This window comes from Schistocerca cancellata, chromosome 3, assembly GCF_023864275.1.
Source record: "Schistocerca cancellata isolate TAMUIC-IGC-003103 chromosome 3, iqSchCanc2.1, whole genome shotgun sequence".
Classification (NCBI taxonomy): Eukaryota; Metazoa; Arthropoda; class Insecta; order Orthoptera; family Acrididae; genus Schistocerca; species Schistocerca cancellata.
In genome coordinates this window covers 658,797,227-658,813,351 of record NC_064628.1, presented here as the reverse complement: position 1 = coordinate 658,813,351, position 16,125 = coordinate 658,797,227, and the positions used below count along the sequence as shown (strand labels likewise).

Below are 16,125 nucleotides of genomic sequence, written 5' to 3'. Positions count from 1 at the left end.
CTATGCCTAGAAGGAGAACTAACAGGTCGGAGTGAAAGTCTCAAGGACTCAGCTAGACAGAAACAATTTCTACGTAGCGAAAACCATAGGAATGTGGTCATTCATAAAGACAATGCATCTGTTTTATGAACGATACATTTAAATGTGCACTGGAGGTTATTCCATACAAATTTGACAGTTGCAGCTTCTGTCTGATGACTTTACAGTGCAGATTTTGTAATGCAAAATATTTCGCATCAGAGGTTACTGTACGTAATGCAATGGCTTTCACATTGTATTCTCTTAAGGGAAAAGTTAAATTGCTGGCGTTAACACAAAATTTATTTTTCAACACACTTTATCAAAGACGCACTTCAAATGATCCAGGCATTCAAGAGAAATCAAAGACTTATTGCAATGATATTCATCGCTACAGTGCAGCATTTGCTGTGGTCAGTTCTGAGCCCAGAATTTCAGACATATGTGGAAGATATCACTTTAAGATCACTACGTTTTTTATTATAGGTCAGGTCCAATGACTTCTATGTATGGTTGTTTACTATGCTATACACAACTATATTTTTATGACAATGACAGTGTGTCTGCTATAGACTGATGAACTATCAGATCAGATCAGTTGTGTTGTGCTATACTGATAATGTAATGTATGAAACTGCTACTGAATTAGGAAGCACAAACTTTTTGTATGTTTGTTAACTGCGATGAAAGATTATTGTGCAAGAGTGGAAAATGGAAAAAAAGAAACTGTATAGTTGGTGCTGATAGTAAAAATTTAGATCTCTGCCGTTACAATGATGCAATTCAAACAGGTGTGACCACTGTTTTTACCGCAGTTGATGGCGAGAGAGGGAAACGGTGCGCTCTTTTTAGAAACACTGACACAATCAAAAACATCTCGGTTTTAGATTCCTCACTGGATTCATTACCATATCCATTGTTATTTCCTAACGTAGATCCCGGGTGGCATGCAGATTTGTTCCATAATACACCAAATAAGACCACTGCAAGACAGCCTAGAAATAAAGTTACTATGTTGCAATGCACGCCATCGACTTTCAAATAGAGATAGTTTCACCCTTTTACGTCATTCACAAAAATAATTTTTGCAGTGGGTTGTTGTTATGTATCTACGTACTGAAAATAAAATGCTCTATTTCATAAGGCAGGTCTGTTCTAAGTTCGGAAATCCATACTAACTTACGTGACAAAATTTACCACTAAACCCAAACGATGCTGGAAAATACTGTAAGAAGAGTTATTTTACGAGTATCTTCTTCATTTAATGGCCTCCCAGGAAATGTTATCACAATTATTGAGATACGATGTCCATTGTTCAACATTTCAGGAATCCTTCATTATTTGTTACAGCGGTTTGAAATCCTAACTGGCCTGAAATTATTAACAACGTTCATCCACATGAATCTGCAAATCTCGATCCATATATTATTGCGTTGGTATTCAAGGCTAAATTAAAAGAACAAAACATGTTTTTGGTAAAGTAATTTACACAACTGAATTTCAAAAAGAAGGTTGCCACGTGCCCATATTTTAATCACTTTATATGAAATCGATTAAATAGCAGACATTTTTGATATTGATAAAGTCGTATGTGCAGATATTCCAGATATTCGAACACATAGTGAACTATACGAATATGCTGTGAAACTTAGGATACATGGAGCTTGTGGTGCACTTAACCAAAATTCTGTATATGAGAGACGGTAAACGCACACAACAATCAGTTAGTGGATATCCAGTATTGCTAGCTTCTTTTTATGTTGCCTCTTTGCAATGGAAAAATCTATATTACTACTACTCTTAGTGAAGAATGACTGCAAGGAAGAATAGCAACATATTATAATAAGGAAGGAACTAAAAAATTAAGACAACAATTCTTTTGATGAGGATGAACTCATGTATTTCAGAATGAACTTAGATTTAAATTTGTGAATACAATGAATGAACTTGTGTTCTTAGTGATGCTCAGATCATAATTCTGCAGACAACTAATAAAGAAAGTTGTTTGCAGAATATTTCCATCCACGCTGTTCGTTTCTTGTTGAGGCCGAGAATAGTTGTTATGGCTCGCCTTGATAGTAGCTGCAGCTGTCCTGGTCACAGTGATTGCGTGGTGCGCAGAAAGGGACCCTCGGTATGCCGGCTGCAGTACACATTTTCTTTCCACTACTGGTGACCACAGAGTTCGTGTTTTCTGCAACAACGACGATGTAGCATAGCTGCGTCGACCACATTGGTGCTGCAAACAAAGAAAATTGCCAGTTGAGCGTATGTGTGGTTTAGATATTCAGTGGAGAAACGTACGCCCTGTTAGGGCCGTCGAAGCCCTTAAAAACAACTTGACAGTGCGCGACAAGTTAAAAATTGTAAGGCATATTTGCCTGTGAGACATCGATGCCTAGACATTTGGGAAGTTTTCCGTGTTTTCACCATTTGTGTGCAATAGCTTTCTTGAAATAACTAGCCTGGCCGTAGTCCTGCCCTGAAACTAAGGGAACACCTTTGGGAAAGGCTGGAATGTCGTTTTGGCTCCGTTGCCCAACATCACTATCTTCTCTGGTTTCGGATTCTGAAGAAGAATCGGCTACCTTTCCTCCACAGACATACCGTTCAGTTCAAGCTGTCATAAAGACGAAAGGTGAACACAACCCATATTAATCTCCACTAAAAGGTGCCATTATACTTTTGATCAGATAACGTACTCCCAAGCATCATTCATTAGCAGAACAAGAAATGGGAGAAACGATAGCTATACCACTCAGGTCACTTGTGGAGTATAGACATAGGTGTAGAACGACGCCACGTTAGCGTGGTTTAAGCTTACCTCATACGACGAGTGAAAAACTAAGCGGTAGATCAGACCAGTGGTTCTCAACTTTTTCATCTCAACGCTCCCTTTCTTCCTTGGAGAGATGACCGGCGCACTCAATGTTTATCTTTTACGCAGGTCCTATTGTGTTCAAAGTACTGCTGTAAGCATTGGTGAAAAAATGGGATGGTCCTTACACATAATAACTTTATATAAAGTAACTAAATTTTCTTATGTTAAAAAAAATGTTTTGACTAATCACTGACATTTTTCAAAATTAATTTTTAAAAGAAAATCGTATATTTCATGTGATGAACATAATTTTCTAAAATTCATTGTGAAAATCATTAAAGATGTTTTATAATCAGCTGAATAATTAGAAGGTAAGTCGCAGATACCATAACAAATGCCACATGGGTAGTCCGTGACGAGCCGGTTAGAGGAATCCCTAGTCAGAACAATGAGTTTGAGCTCATCCACTTCGAGACCGCTACTGACTTTCATATATAATGTTTGCTCACGTAACGGCTTATGGATGATGGAATATTAATCCTTACAAATTTGTTTCTAAAACTGTTTTCGTATTTATGGGTCTTTCCTTGTTCTGGTCTCATTCATAAACTAACTGGAAATCTAAATATCGGTTTATTTATGATATTGGATACGTATTATTGTACCAGTATTTAGGAAATTAAATTCACGTACCATTTTGTCTGTCAGTAACTAAAGTAAACGCTGAACACATCACATGACTCCTCACCCTCTCAACCCCCCCCCCCCCCCCCCACCTTGATTCCCACTCACTGCGTCCTTTTCGTTCAAACGCCGCCTCTGGAAATGAAAACGCCCCAGGGAGCGGTAACATCCATGATGAGAACCATGTAGACTGATGCACACTGAAATACGTGAAGTTTAAACTGGTCGTTAGTCATGTGGTGTCATCTGTGACGGCAAGAGCGGTGGTGACGTAACATAGAGATACAACACATGCACTGTCAGTTATTAATACTGAAGCTAAGCTTCTCTAACAGCAGGTACAAATGGGTACAGCTGTTTGTGAGTAACGTGGCTGAACTTGTCTTTGACACTGATCAGCAGAAGTAGAAATCCCACGATATCAGTTTATATGACGAGCGACAGGGTTAGGCAGGACCGGTTTAACACCCACAGCTAAAAGAGGCACCAGATGTGCCACAGCTAGAAGATTTTTCTACAGGACGTGTCACAATTAGCAGCGGCCAATCGGACGCCGAGCTGAGAGGGGCGCTAGGGGTTTGTATTACAAGATTGTTTTGTATTACAATTATTTGCGAAAACTGACACGGGTAGGAGTGGTCAAACTGGTCTGGGAATAGGTAAGTAGGGAAGGCATACACTATGTGATCAAAAGTATCCGGACACCTGGCTGAAACTGACTTACAAGTTCGTGGCGCCCTCCATCGGTAATGCTGGAATTCAATATGGTGTTGGCCCACCCTTATCCTTGATGACAGCTTCCACTCTCGCAGGCATGCGTTCAATCAGGTACCGGAAGGTGTCTTGGGGAATGGCAGCCCATTCTTCACGGAGTGCTGCACCGAGGAGAGGTATTGATGCCGGTCAGTAAGGACTGGCACGAAGTCGACGTTCCAAAGCATGCCAAAAGTGTTTATATGATTCAGAACAGAACTCTGTGCAGGCCAGTCCATTACAGGGATGCTATTGTCGTGTAACCACTCCGCCACAGGTCGTGCATTATGAACAGGTGCTCGATCTTGTTGAAAGATGCAATCGCCATCCCCGAATTGCTCTTCAAGAGTGGGAAGGAAGAAGGTGCTTAAAACATCAATGTAGGTCTATGCTTTGATAGTGTCAAGCAAAACAACAAGGGGTGCAAGAGCCCTCCATGAAAAACACGACCACACCATAACACCACCGCCTCCGAATTTTACTATGGGCACTACACACGCTGGGAGATGACGTTCACCGGACATTCGCCATACCTACACCCTGCTATCGGATCGCCACATTGTGTACTGTGATTTGTCGCTCCACGCAACGTTTTTCCAATGTTCAATCGTCTAATGTTTTCGCTCCTTACACCAAGCGAGGTGTCGTTTGGCATTTACCGGTGTGATGTGTGACTTAAGAGCAGCCGCTCGACCACGAAATCCGTTTTCTCACCTTCCGCCTAACTTTCATAGTACATGCAGTGTATCGTGATGCAGTAGTGTGTTTACATTTTGCGGCGCGCACTGCAGCTGTAGTGTTTATAAAGCTAAGTACTCACAAACTTATTTGTGCACTGTTACATAGTTATTTAATTTAATAGTTTTCAGCGGTCTTTCTTGCCGTTTGTGGCGAAATAACGATTAAATAAACTTTTGGAAACGTTCACTCGCTGTGTTTTTTAGAGTCTTCTGTGCGTTGAAGTCGTTTAATAAATTTCGTACTGTGGTTTTCAACTGACGTTTATTATTGTTTGTAGTGAATTACTTCAGTAAAATTTTCATTCAGTGTTTCAACTTCGTTTAGTGTTCCAGTGGCAGGTTGAATTTTTTGGTTTTATCTAATAATTTTGTGAAGTTTTGTATTGGTATTGGTGTTAGTTGTGATGTAGTGGTATTAATACAAGTAGTAGGCAGAGAATTTCGAGACCATTATTGTTAGTTCTACATATAGTTCTATTGGTGTAACTGAAATTCGGTAACGCATAGTTTTCTCAGTAACTGTAAAATCTTACCATGAGTGAGAAGTGTTGGCTCTGTAGTAGATTTGTGAGTAGTGGGTTAGGGTGTGGGATTTGTTCAAAGTATTTTCATTGGGGGGAATGCAGTGGGGAAGCCCATGGTCATTTTAGTGAGTTCCTCTCCTGGGAATGCAGAATCTGTAGTAGAAATAAGTTGATAGAGGAGCAGGAGCGTAAGATCTGTGCCCTTCAGGTGCAGCTACAACGCAGAAAGGAGGAACTACATAGGTTGAGGAGGGTGAAGGGTGATGGGGAACGGGAACTGGCAGTTGGCAAGAAGGCAGCTAGGAAGAGGAGGTATTCAGACAGTTTTACTTTGCGTATATGCAATAGATTTGACCACCTGTCAGAGTTGACTGGAGAGGAGCCTCGTGCAGCTGTAGATGTAGGGAACATCCAGTAGCCCTCAGCAATTAGGAGGCCTAGGTTAGTTGCAAAGTCTGACAGAAAGAAGAAGGTTCTGCTGCTAGGTAGTTCTCACCATAGAGGTGTGGGCCAGCAGTTGCAGAAAGTGTTGGCGACTGAGTACCATGTCACCAGCATTGTGAAGCCTAGGGCAGGGTTGGCTCAAGTGACTGACAGCATAGGGGAGTTATGTAGGAATTTTACGATCGGGTAGTGATAGTGAGTGGAGCAGGGAACAGTCTTGATAGGCACGGGAAATATGATGTAGGTGGTGACCTGGTGAAGATAGCTACTCAAACTGGTGACACTAATGTGCATTTCGTGCAACTGTTTTAGCGTCATGATTGGCGTCACCTTAATGCGGCTATCAGGCATGTTAGCATGGGGCTGGGGAGGGTGCTGATGGTAGAGGGCACGGGTCACATCTCAGTGGTGCCAGTCGGGTCTATCAGTAGATCAGGTTTCACTAGGTATGGCGTGCACCTCAATAGGTATGGGAAGGGGAGGCTGGATAAGCTTATAGGTGACAGTGTAGTGGGTGGTGGTGGTGGTGGTGGTGGTGGGGTCACTCATGGAAAAATTCCTGTAGTAGTTGGTGTTAGAGCTGCACCTTTTTTAGATTGATGTCAGCTGACAGGTATACCTGCTTAAAGGAAGTCCCTCTAACTAAGAGCTCACCTTTCGAGGGTGTAATGTTTCCAAGTAGAGAAGGAATTAGCATATTTCATCGAAATATAAGAGGTATTAGTGATAAAGTTAGTGAACTGCTTATAGATGTTGACTCTGAAATTATTGGTATATCAGAGCGCTAGTTAAATAATTTGACAATTCAGAGGCTTCCTTTACCAGGATACAGATTAGCTGGCTGTTTCTCAAGGAGTTCCTTGTGGGGTGGGGGAGTGGCTATGCACATAAAAAACAGTATTCCATTTGAGTCCATAGACGTATCACGACACTGCAATGAACAGATATTTGAATGTTGTGAATGGACAGTTGAATTTAGTGTAACTAAACTTCTAATTGTTGTTGTTTATAGGTTCACTAACTCCAACTTAAGACCATTTCTACTCAAGCTAGAGAGGGTTCTTGATTCACTTTGTAGGAAGTGCCAGAAATTAGTTTTATGTGGTGACTTCAATATTAATATTGTATATGATGGTGCTAGAAAAAGGATGTTGGTAGATCTCCTAAATTCATATGCTCTGACGCAGACTGTGTTTTTTACAACTAGGGTGCAGGGGGACAGTAGCACAGTCATAGACAATATTTTTACTAATTCTTCATTACTAGATGGGCATTCTGTTAGAAAGAGCGCAAATGGCCTTTCAGACCATGATACACAAATTTTGTCACTAAAAGGCTTTTGTACTCAAACCTGTGTTTCATTTAATTACAAACTATGTAGGAAAGTTAATCCAACAGAAATAGAGAGTTTTTTAAGACTTGTCAAGGAACAGTGGCAGGATGTTTATAGTGCCGATAACATAGATGATTAATCTCATGCTCTTTGACAGTTGCTTTCCATTAGAACGTTCTAAACGGGGTACTAGCAGTAATAGGCAGCCCAAGTGGCTGACTAGTCCCATTGGGGTATCTTGTAGAACAAAGTGGGGATTATATCAAAATGTTAGAAGTAGTCACAATAAAGCTACAGTAGCACATTACAAATAGTATCGTAAGGTGCTTAAAAATGTTATTAGGAAGGCAAAGAGTATGTGGTATGCAAATAGAATAACTAATTCACAGGTTAAAATTAAAACTATATGGTCAGTTGTGAAGAAAGTGTCTGGTCAGCAGCACAAGGTCGACGATATAAAATCAGTTCGCAGTAAAAATATTTATGTTACTGATAAATCAGATATATGTACAGTATTTAACAACCATTTAGTGAACATTGCTGGTGAATTAAATTAAAATTTAGTTTCTACAGGAAACTGTATAGCTTTCTTGGCAAATGCCTTTCTGAGATTGATGTCTGAAAAACTCCTCTGTGACACAGACAAGAGGGAGATTGAGTCAATAATTAAATCATTGAAGCCTAAGGACTCTCATGGCTATGATGGAGTGTCTAGCAGAATATTAAAGTACTGTGCTGCACATGTTAGCCCTGTATTTAGCCATATTTATAATTTTTCCTTTAGGAATGGTCAGTTTCCTGAGCGATTAAAGTACTCAGTAGTAAAGCCGCTTTATAAAAATTGAGAAAGGGATAATGTAGACAATTGTAGACCTATTTCTACGCCATCAGTGTTTGCAAAAGTTATTGAAAAGGCTGTGTATGTAAGGATAATTGATCATTTCGTATCGCGCGATCTGCTGTCAAATGTACAGTTCGGCTTTATAAGTTGTTTAACAACTGAAAATGCTATATCCTCTTTTCTCTGTGAGGTACTGGATGGGCTAAACAAAAGTTTTCGAACGCTTGGCATATTTTTTGATTTAACTAAGGCATTTGATTGTGTTGATCACAAAACATTTCTCCAGAAGTTGGACCATTACGGAATACGGGGAGTAGCTTACAATTGGTTCACCTCTTACTTCAGCAATATGCAGCAAAATGTCATTATTCACAATGTCGATAACGGCTGTGATGTGGGGTTTGAGTGGGTATTGTCAAGTGGGGGGTGCCCCAGGTATCAGTGTTGGGGCCATTTCTGTTTCTTATTTATACAAATGATATTCCCTCTAGTATTACGGGTAACTCTAAAATATTTCTATTTGCTGATGACACTACCTTGGTAGTAAAGGATGTTGTGTGAAACATTGGCTCAGTTTCAAATAGTGCAGTACGTGTCATAAGTTCATGGCTTGTAGAAAATAAACTAAAGCTAAATCACAGTAAGACTTAGTTTTTACACTTTCTAACACACAGTTCAACAAAATCTGACGTTTTAATTTCACAGAATGGGCGTATGATTAGTGAAACTGAACAGTTCAAATTTCTAGGTGTTCAGATAGATAGTAAGCTGTTGTGGAAAGCCCACGTTCAGGATATTGTTCAAAGACTTAATACTGTCATTTTTACTATTCGAACGGTATCAGAAGTGAGTGATCGCTCGACACGAAAATTAGTCTACTTTGCTTATTTTCATTCGCTTATGCTGTATGGTTTTACATTTTGGGGTAACTCTTCCCATTCTAAAAGGATATTTTTGGCTCAGAAACGGGCGGTTCGGGCAATAAGTGGTGTAAGTTCACGAACCTCTTGTCTACTCCTGTTCACGAGTCTGGGTATTTTGTCATTGGCCTCTCAATATACACTCCTGGAAATGGAAAAAAGAACACATTGACACCGGTGTGTCAGACCCACCATACTTGCTCCGGACACTGCGAGAGGGCTGTACAAGCAATGATCACACGCACGGCACAGCGGACACACCAGGAACCGCGGTGTTGGCCGTCGAATGGCGCTAGCTGCGCAGCATTTGTGCACCGCCGCCGTCAGTGTCAGCCAGTTTGCCGTGGCATACGGAGCTCCATCGCAGTCTTTAACACTGGTAGCATGCCACGACAGCGTGGACGTGAACCGTATGTGCAGTTGACGGACTTTGAGCGAGGGCGTATAGTGGGCATGCGGGAGGCCGGGTGGACGTACCGCCGAATTGCTCAACACGTGGGGCGTGAGGTCTCCACAGTACATCGATGTTGTCGCCAGTGGTCGGCGGAAGGTGCACGTGCCCGTCGACCTGGGACCGGACCGCAGCGACGCACGGATGCACGCCAAGACCGTAGGATCCTACGCAGTGCCGTAGGGGACCGCACCGCCACTTCCCAGCAAATTAGGGACACTGTTGCTCCTGGGGTATCGGCGAGGACCATTCGAAACCGTCTCCATGAAGCTGGGCTACGGTCCCGCACACCGTTAGGCCGTCTTCCGCTCACGCCCCAACATCGTGCAGCCCGCCTCCAGTGGTGTCGCGACAGGCGTGAATGGAGGGACGAATGGAGACGTGTCGTCTTCAGCGATGAGAGTCGCTTCTGTCTTGGTGCCAATGATGGTCGTATGCGTGTTTGGCGCCGTGCAGGTGAGCGCCACAATGAGGACTGCATACGACCGAGGCACACAGGGCCAACACCCGGCATCATGGTGTGGGGAGCGATCTCCTACACTGGCCGTACACCACTGGTGATCGTCGAGGGGACACTGAATAGTGCACGGTACATCCAAACCGTCATCGAACCCATCGTTCTACCATTCCTAGACCGGCAAGGGAACTTGCTGTTCCAACAGGACAATGCACGCCCGCATGTATCCCGTACCACCCAACGTGCTCTAGAAGGTGTAAGTCAACTACCCTGGCCAGCAAGATCTCCGGATCTGTCCCCCATTGAGCATGTTTGGGACTGGATGAAGCGTCGTCTCACGCGGTCTGCACGTCCAGCACGAACGCTGGTCCGACTGAGGCGCCAGGTGGAAATGGCATGGCAAGCCGTTCCACAGGACTACATCCAGCATCTCTACGATCGTCTCCATGGGAGAATAGCAGCCTGCATTGCTGCGAAAGGTGGATATACACTGTACTAGTGCCGACATTGTGCATGCTCTGTTGCCTGTGTCTATGTGCCTGTGGTTCTGTCAGTGTGATCATGTGATGTATCTGACCCCAGGAATGTGTCAATAAAGTTTCCCCTTCCTGGGTCAATGAATTCACGGTGTTCTTATTTCAATTTCCAGGAGTGTATATATTTCTTACTGTCATTTCTCGCTAACAATATTAGCTTCTCCCCAAGAATAAGCAGCTTTCACTCGGTTAATACTAGGCAGAAATCAAACCTGCATTTGGATCGGACTTCTTTAACTCTTGTGGAAAAAGGTGTGCAATATACTGCTGCATCCATTTCCAATAAGCTACCACTCGAATTAAAAAATCTTAGTAGTAATCCACGCGCTTTCAAATCGATACTGAAGAGTTTCCTCATGGGTCACTCCTATTCTGTCGAGGAGTTCCTTGAAAAATTAAGCTGTTTCTTATTGTATTGTTGATTGCGTTTACTTAAACTTATGGACTGACTTTTTCGGGTTCATAAACATTTATTTTTATCTGTTGTTACTTTTATGTTGTAATTTCATGTCCTGACACGTTCCATGACCTCTGGGATTTACTCTTCAATTTGGTCCTACGGAACTTGACGTGTAAATAAAATAAAAAAGTTTGGAATTCCGGTGTGATGGTGTGGATAGATGTCTGCCTATTACACATTACGACCCTCTTCAAATATCCGCGGTCTCTTGTCAGTCAACAGAAGAGGTCGGCCTGTACGCTTTTGTGCTGTACGTGTCCCTTCACGTTTCCACTTCACTACCACATCGGAAACAAAGGACCTAGGAATGTTACGAGTGTGAAAATCTCGCATACAGACGTGTGACACAAGTGACACCCAATTACCTGACAACGTTCGAAGTCCGTGAGTTCCGCGAAGCGCCCCATTCTGCTCTCTCACGATGTCTAATGACTACTGATGTCGGTGATATGGAGTACCTGGCAGTAGGTGGCAGCACAATGCACTTAATATCAAATAGTATGTTTTTGGGGGTGTCCGGATACTTTTGATCACATAGTATATACAAGTGATCTGCTTAGGTTAAGAAGCTATAATTAGAATTAATGTGAATATACGTACCGTGAGTTTCAGTGACCAGTTAACGCGGCCTAAGGTACGATGGCTTTCCAGTGACCTTTCTGCGTCGTTTGTCTATCCGCTATTTGCGTTACACCTTCGTCAAATGCTGTGTTCTCGATGCCCTCATTGACGTTTGCTTTCTGTGCTCTTTCTGAAACAAAGAGAGATAAAAGAAAGTATAATGAATAGGTTTTTTAAATTTCAGTAAGTGTATACCGCTGACCATGATAATGTATTTATAATGAAGTACAATTTGTGAAAGTGATGTACAGTGTGGTGTTGATATCATATGAACATTAACTTACAGAAAACTCATTAATATTGGTATCGTAGTGAGAATGGAAAAGTAGGAATTAATTATTTGACATTGATAACTAAAATAACGTAGTTAATTAAAATGGTTCAAATGGCTCTGAGCACTATGGGACTTAACATCTGTGGTCATCAGCCCCCTAGAACTTAGAACTACTTAAACCTAACTAACCTAAGGACATCACACACATCCACGCCCGAGGCAGGATTCGAACCTGCGACCGTAGCAGTCACGCGGTTCCGGACTGAGCGCCTAGAACCGCGAGACCACCGCGGCCGGCGTAGTTAATTAACCAAACATGGTATCAAGCTATTAGTTTGGCATAGTTACTTAAATTCCTGATCAATACGAAGTGATACTAGGTATGTTCTAGTCCTGACGATTTTAAAGGCTTTATGCTTTTCTGAGTCTGAGAGACGAAGTGTCATTCGCAAATTAAAACATTTCCGCCTCTTTCCCATTTAGTTTAGTAATAGGACAAAGGCATCGGTGACCCGATACATTTATAGTATTGTGGCAAGAATATCTTTGGTTGAATTAGGGTGCTTAATGGTTTTGTAGTTTCGAAGAGTGCGTTAGTGTGTGACTAGGGCGTCACGTCGGGTAGACCGTGCGCCCGGTGCAAGTCTTTCGATTTGACGCCACTTCGGCGACTTGCGCGTCGATGGGGATGAAATGATGATGATGATGATTAGGACAACACAACAACCAGTCCCTGAGCGGAGAAAATCTCCGACGCAGCCGGGAATCGAACCCGGGTCCCTAGGATTCACATTCTGTCGCGCTGACCGCTCAGCTACCGGGGGCGGACAGTGCGTGAGTGATAATCACGCTTTCAAGAAGCTCATTAATGACACCTAAGTCCGTGGTCAGCTACTTTCATGCGTTCTATAACTATTAAATGTTGTGGAAGCATTTTGCAACATTTTCCTTCCACAGATAAGGTACAAAAATTTATTAAAACTATATTGTCCACTTATTCGAATTTGATTTGACAGTCAGCCAGCCAGACAGCTATTGCTTAGAATATATATTCGCAAAATCTTCATCCCACGAGCACACCATTTTCCATGTACATAGTCCCCAACCAACCGCACACACACGTTATCTCTCTCTTACACACAGATCACACTTCTCAATGTTGCACTCCACCCATGTACAGGTCAACACAGTGCGCTTATATCGTTGTTTGACTGGCTCATGTACTGTAATAATTCCATACTGTCTGAAGCAATGAAGTCCAATAGTAATTTAACGACCTGGACATCGGCCTAAGATAAAAGGGTTATGATCATTTGAGGTCTCATGTACCTCAAATCAGCAAATAACCACATAGGATGGGCACTGTGTGTTTCCGCTGCTGACAGGGGAATACAGTATGGTTAATGCCCTATTTCTCTCCTCGACTATCACTTAATGGAGAGTTCACTGTCGCAATTTATTTGGTGTCAATTCAGATGAGGATCCAAGGCAAAGGATCATTTTAAAAGGTAGTTTATAATTTTCTATGTATGTTTCCAAAAATTTCAGCTAATTTTTGCATAATAAATTAGCATGAAACGGACAAAGAAATCCAGAATTAAACTAAATTTAAAACAGGATACTTTTCAGCGCTGGCGTGAGAATCAGGTCACGTGTATTGGCCTGCGACCTCACTGCCTGCAGAGAACATTCCAATCAGGGAAATGCACAAATTCAGAGACTGACTGTACCGATTCTTGAGTCTTCCTCCAAGAAACACTGCCTTTCCTGAATGTCGCCGGGAACGATTGAAGAAAAAAACATTTCCTCCTTTTACCCTCTCGCGTAGTCTTTATCAAGCACGTAAGTGTGAATTGCAGAGTAGACCTGTAGATGTAGGCGTCGCTGGCCCGTGTTCGCAACCATAGTGCGAAGTGCCTGCATGTAACGGTGAGTGCACACTATTTTTTAATGGGTTCAGGCGATTGCACATGTCACGTAAATTATGACTTAGAGATCGAGAGCTTTTGTTATTACTGATCTTAACTCACTGAAAAGGCATAACATACTCCTCACATTACCGGATGACAACTTTTCAATTAGGCTACTGTGTTTTCTTAGAAGTCGTGCTAAAGCGATTCACCTCTTTCGTGGGTGATGGGGCGTAAATTGTGCCACTAACTCTGAACATCGATTTGAGTGCTGGGACGTGATGTTACTCGCCTTTCGAGTGGTGTTCCCATGTGAGGACGACTATACTGGACCTGAGAGAAATTCGGGACAACTTTATACTAGCAATAGAGAATGCTGTGACTGATCATATTGACTGGTGCTTATACACACATCAAAAATAGTTTTGCATGATCCCGGTTCCCAGAACTCCTGAAGATAGACGTTAACTGTGGATGTTGCATCACAGATGCAGTCCCTTTGCTGTTCGGAGATGTCACTAAACCCGCTCAAAGATTTAAACAACTACGCATGAGCAGCGCCTATTAGACGGAGGGGGTCCGACAACCGATTAGTTCCAGTCATTCCATCAGGAAGGAGGTACACGGCTCGTGTTTAGTTCAACCATACCAAGGCGGTCAATACGCGGTTCGATCGCGCCAGCATTGTTACTTTGTGCCAGAAAGGGCTCTCAACAAAGGAAGTGTCCAGGCGTCTCGGAGTGAACCAAAGCGATGTTGTTCAGACATGAAGGAGACACAGAGAGACAGGAACTGTCGATGACATGACTTATTAGGCCGCCCAAGGGCTACTATTGCAGTGGATGACCGCTACCTATAGATTACAGCTCGGAGGAACCCTAACAACAACGCCACCATGTTGAATAGTGTTTTACGTGCAGCCACATGACGTCGTGTTACGACTCAAACTGTGTACAATAGGCTACATGATGCGCAACTTCATTCCCGAAGTCCATCTTTGCAGCCACGACACCATGCAGCGCGGTACAGATGTGCCCAGCAACATGACGAATAGACCACTCAGGATTGGCACCACGTTCTCTTCACTAATGAGTTCTGCATATTCCTTCAACAAGACAATCGTCGGAGACGTGTTTGGAGGCAACCCGGTCAGGCTGAACGCTTTAGACACACTGTCCAACGAGTGTAGCAAGATGGAGGTTCCCTACTGTTTTGGGGTGGCATTAAGTGGGGCCGACGTACACAGGTGGTGGTCATGGAAGGCGCCTAACGGCTGTGCGGTACGTGAATGCCATCCTCCGACCGATAGTGCAACCATATCGGCAGCATATTGGCGATGCATTCCTCTCCATGGACGACAATCCGCACCGCCATAGTGCACATCTTGTGAATGACTTCTTCAGGCTAACGACATCGCCCGACTAGAGGGGCCAGCATGTTCTCCAGACTTGTACCCTATCGAACATGCCTGGGATAGACTGAAAAGGACTGTTTATGGACGACGTGACCCACCAACCACTGTGAGGGATCTACGCCGAATCGACATTGAGGAGTGGGACAATCAGGACCAACAGTGCCTTGATGAATTTGTGGATAGTATGCCACGACGAATACAGGCATGCATCAATGCAAGAGTACGTGCTACTGCGTATTCGAGGTACCGGTGTATACAGCAATGTGGACCAACACTTCTGAAGATCTCGCTGTATGGTGGTACAACATGCAATGTGTGGTTTTCGTGAGCAGTAAAAAGGGCGGAAATAATGTTAATCTCTATTCCAATTTTCTGTACAGGTTCCGGAACTCTCGGAACCGAGATGATGCAAAACTTTTTTGATGTGTGTATGCGGCCGCTGTAACCTATCTGTTTCGTGACATGACAATTTTTATTGTTTCACATACAGTGGAATGTCAGGTCTTAAATGGCTACACAGGATAATTGAAATGGCCTGGGAGTCGGGACAGGTTCCATCAGACTGGACAAAAGCAGTAATCACACCAATCTTTAAACATGGAAACAGAAAAGATAACAACTACAGAGGCATCTCTTTAATCAGCGTTGTGGGTAAAATCTTCTCAGGTATTGTTGAAAGGAAAGTGCGAGTATTAGTTGAGGACCAATTGGATGAAAATAAGCGTGGGTTTAGGCCTCTTAGAGGTTGTCAGGACCAGATCTTTAGCTTACGGCAAATAATGGAGAAGTGTTATGAGTGGAACAGGGAATTGTATCTATGCTTTATAGATCTAGAAAAGGCATATGACCGGGTTCCTAGGAGGAAGTTATTGTCTGTTCTACAAGATTATGGAATACGAGGCAAACTTTTGCAAGCAATTAAAT

General features: G+C 42.8%; 1 protein-coding gene across 1 annotated transcript in view; it reads right to left on the bottom strand.

Moving 5' to 3' along the window:
* Positions 1 to 1,599: 1,599 nt before the first annotated feature.
* LOC126175624 (sialin-like) overlaps positions 1,600 to 16,125 on the bottom strand; it is an 84,467-nt gene continuing 69,941 nt past the window's right edge. Inside the window, exons 10-11 of the mRNA XM_049922508.1 lie at positions 11,583 to 11,733; positions 1,600 to 2,257 (exon numbers count right to left, since the gene is read on the bottom strand). Of these exons, the coding sequence (XP_049778465.1) occupies positions 11,612 to 11,733 (122 nt within the window). The 3' untranslated portion in view covers positions 1,600 to 2,257; positions 11,583 to 11,611. The remainder of the gene's footprint in view (positions 2,258 to 11,582; positions 11,734 to 16,125) is intronic.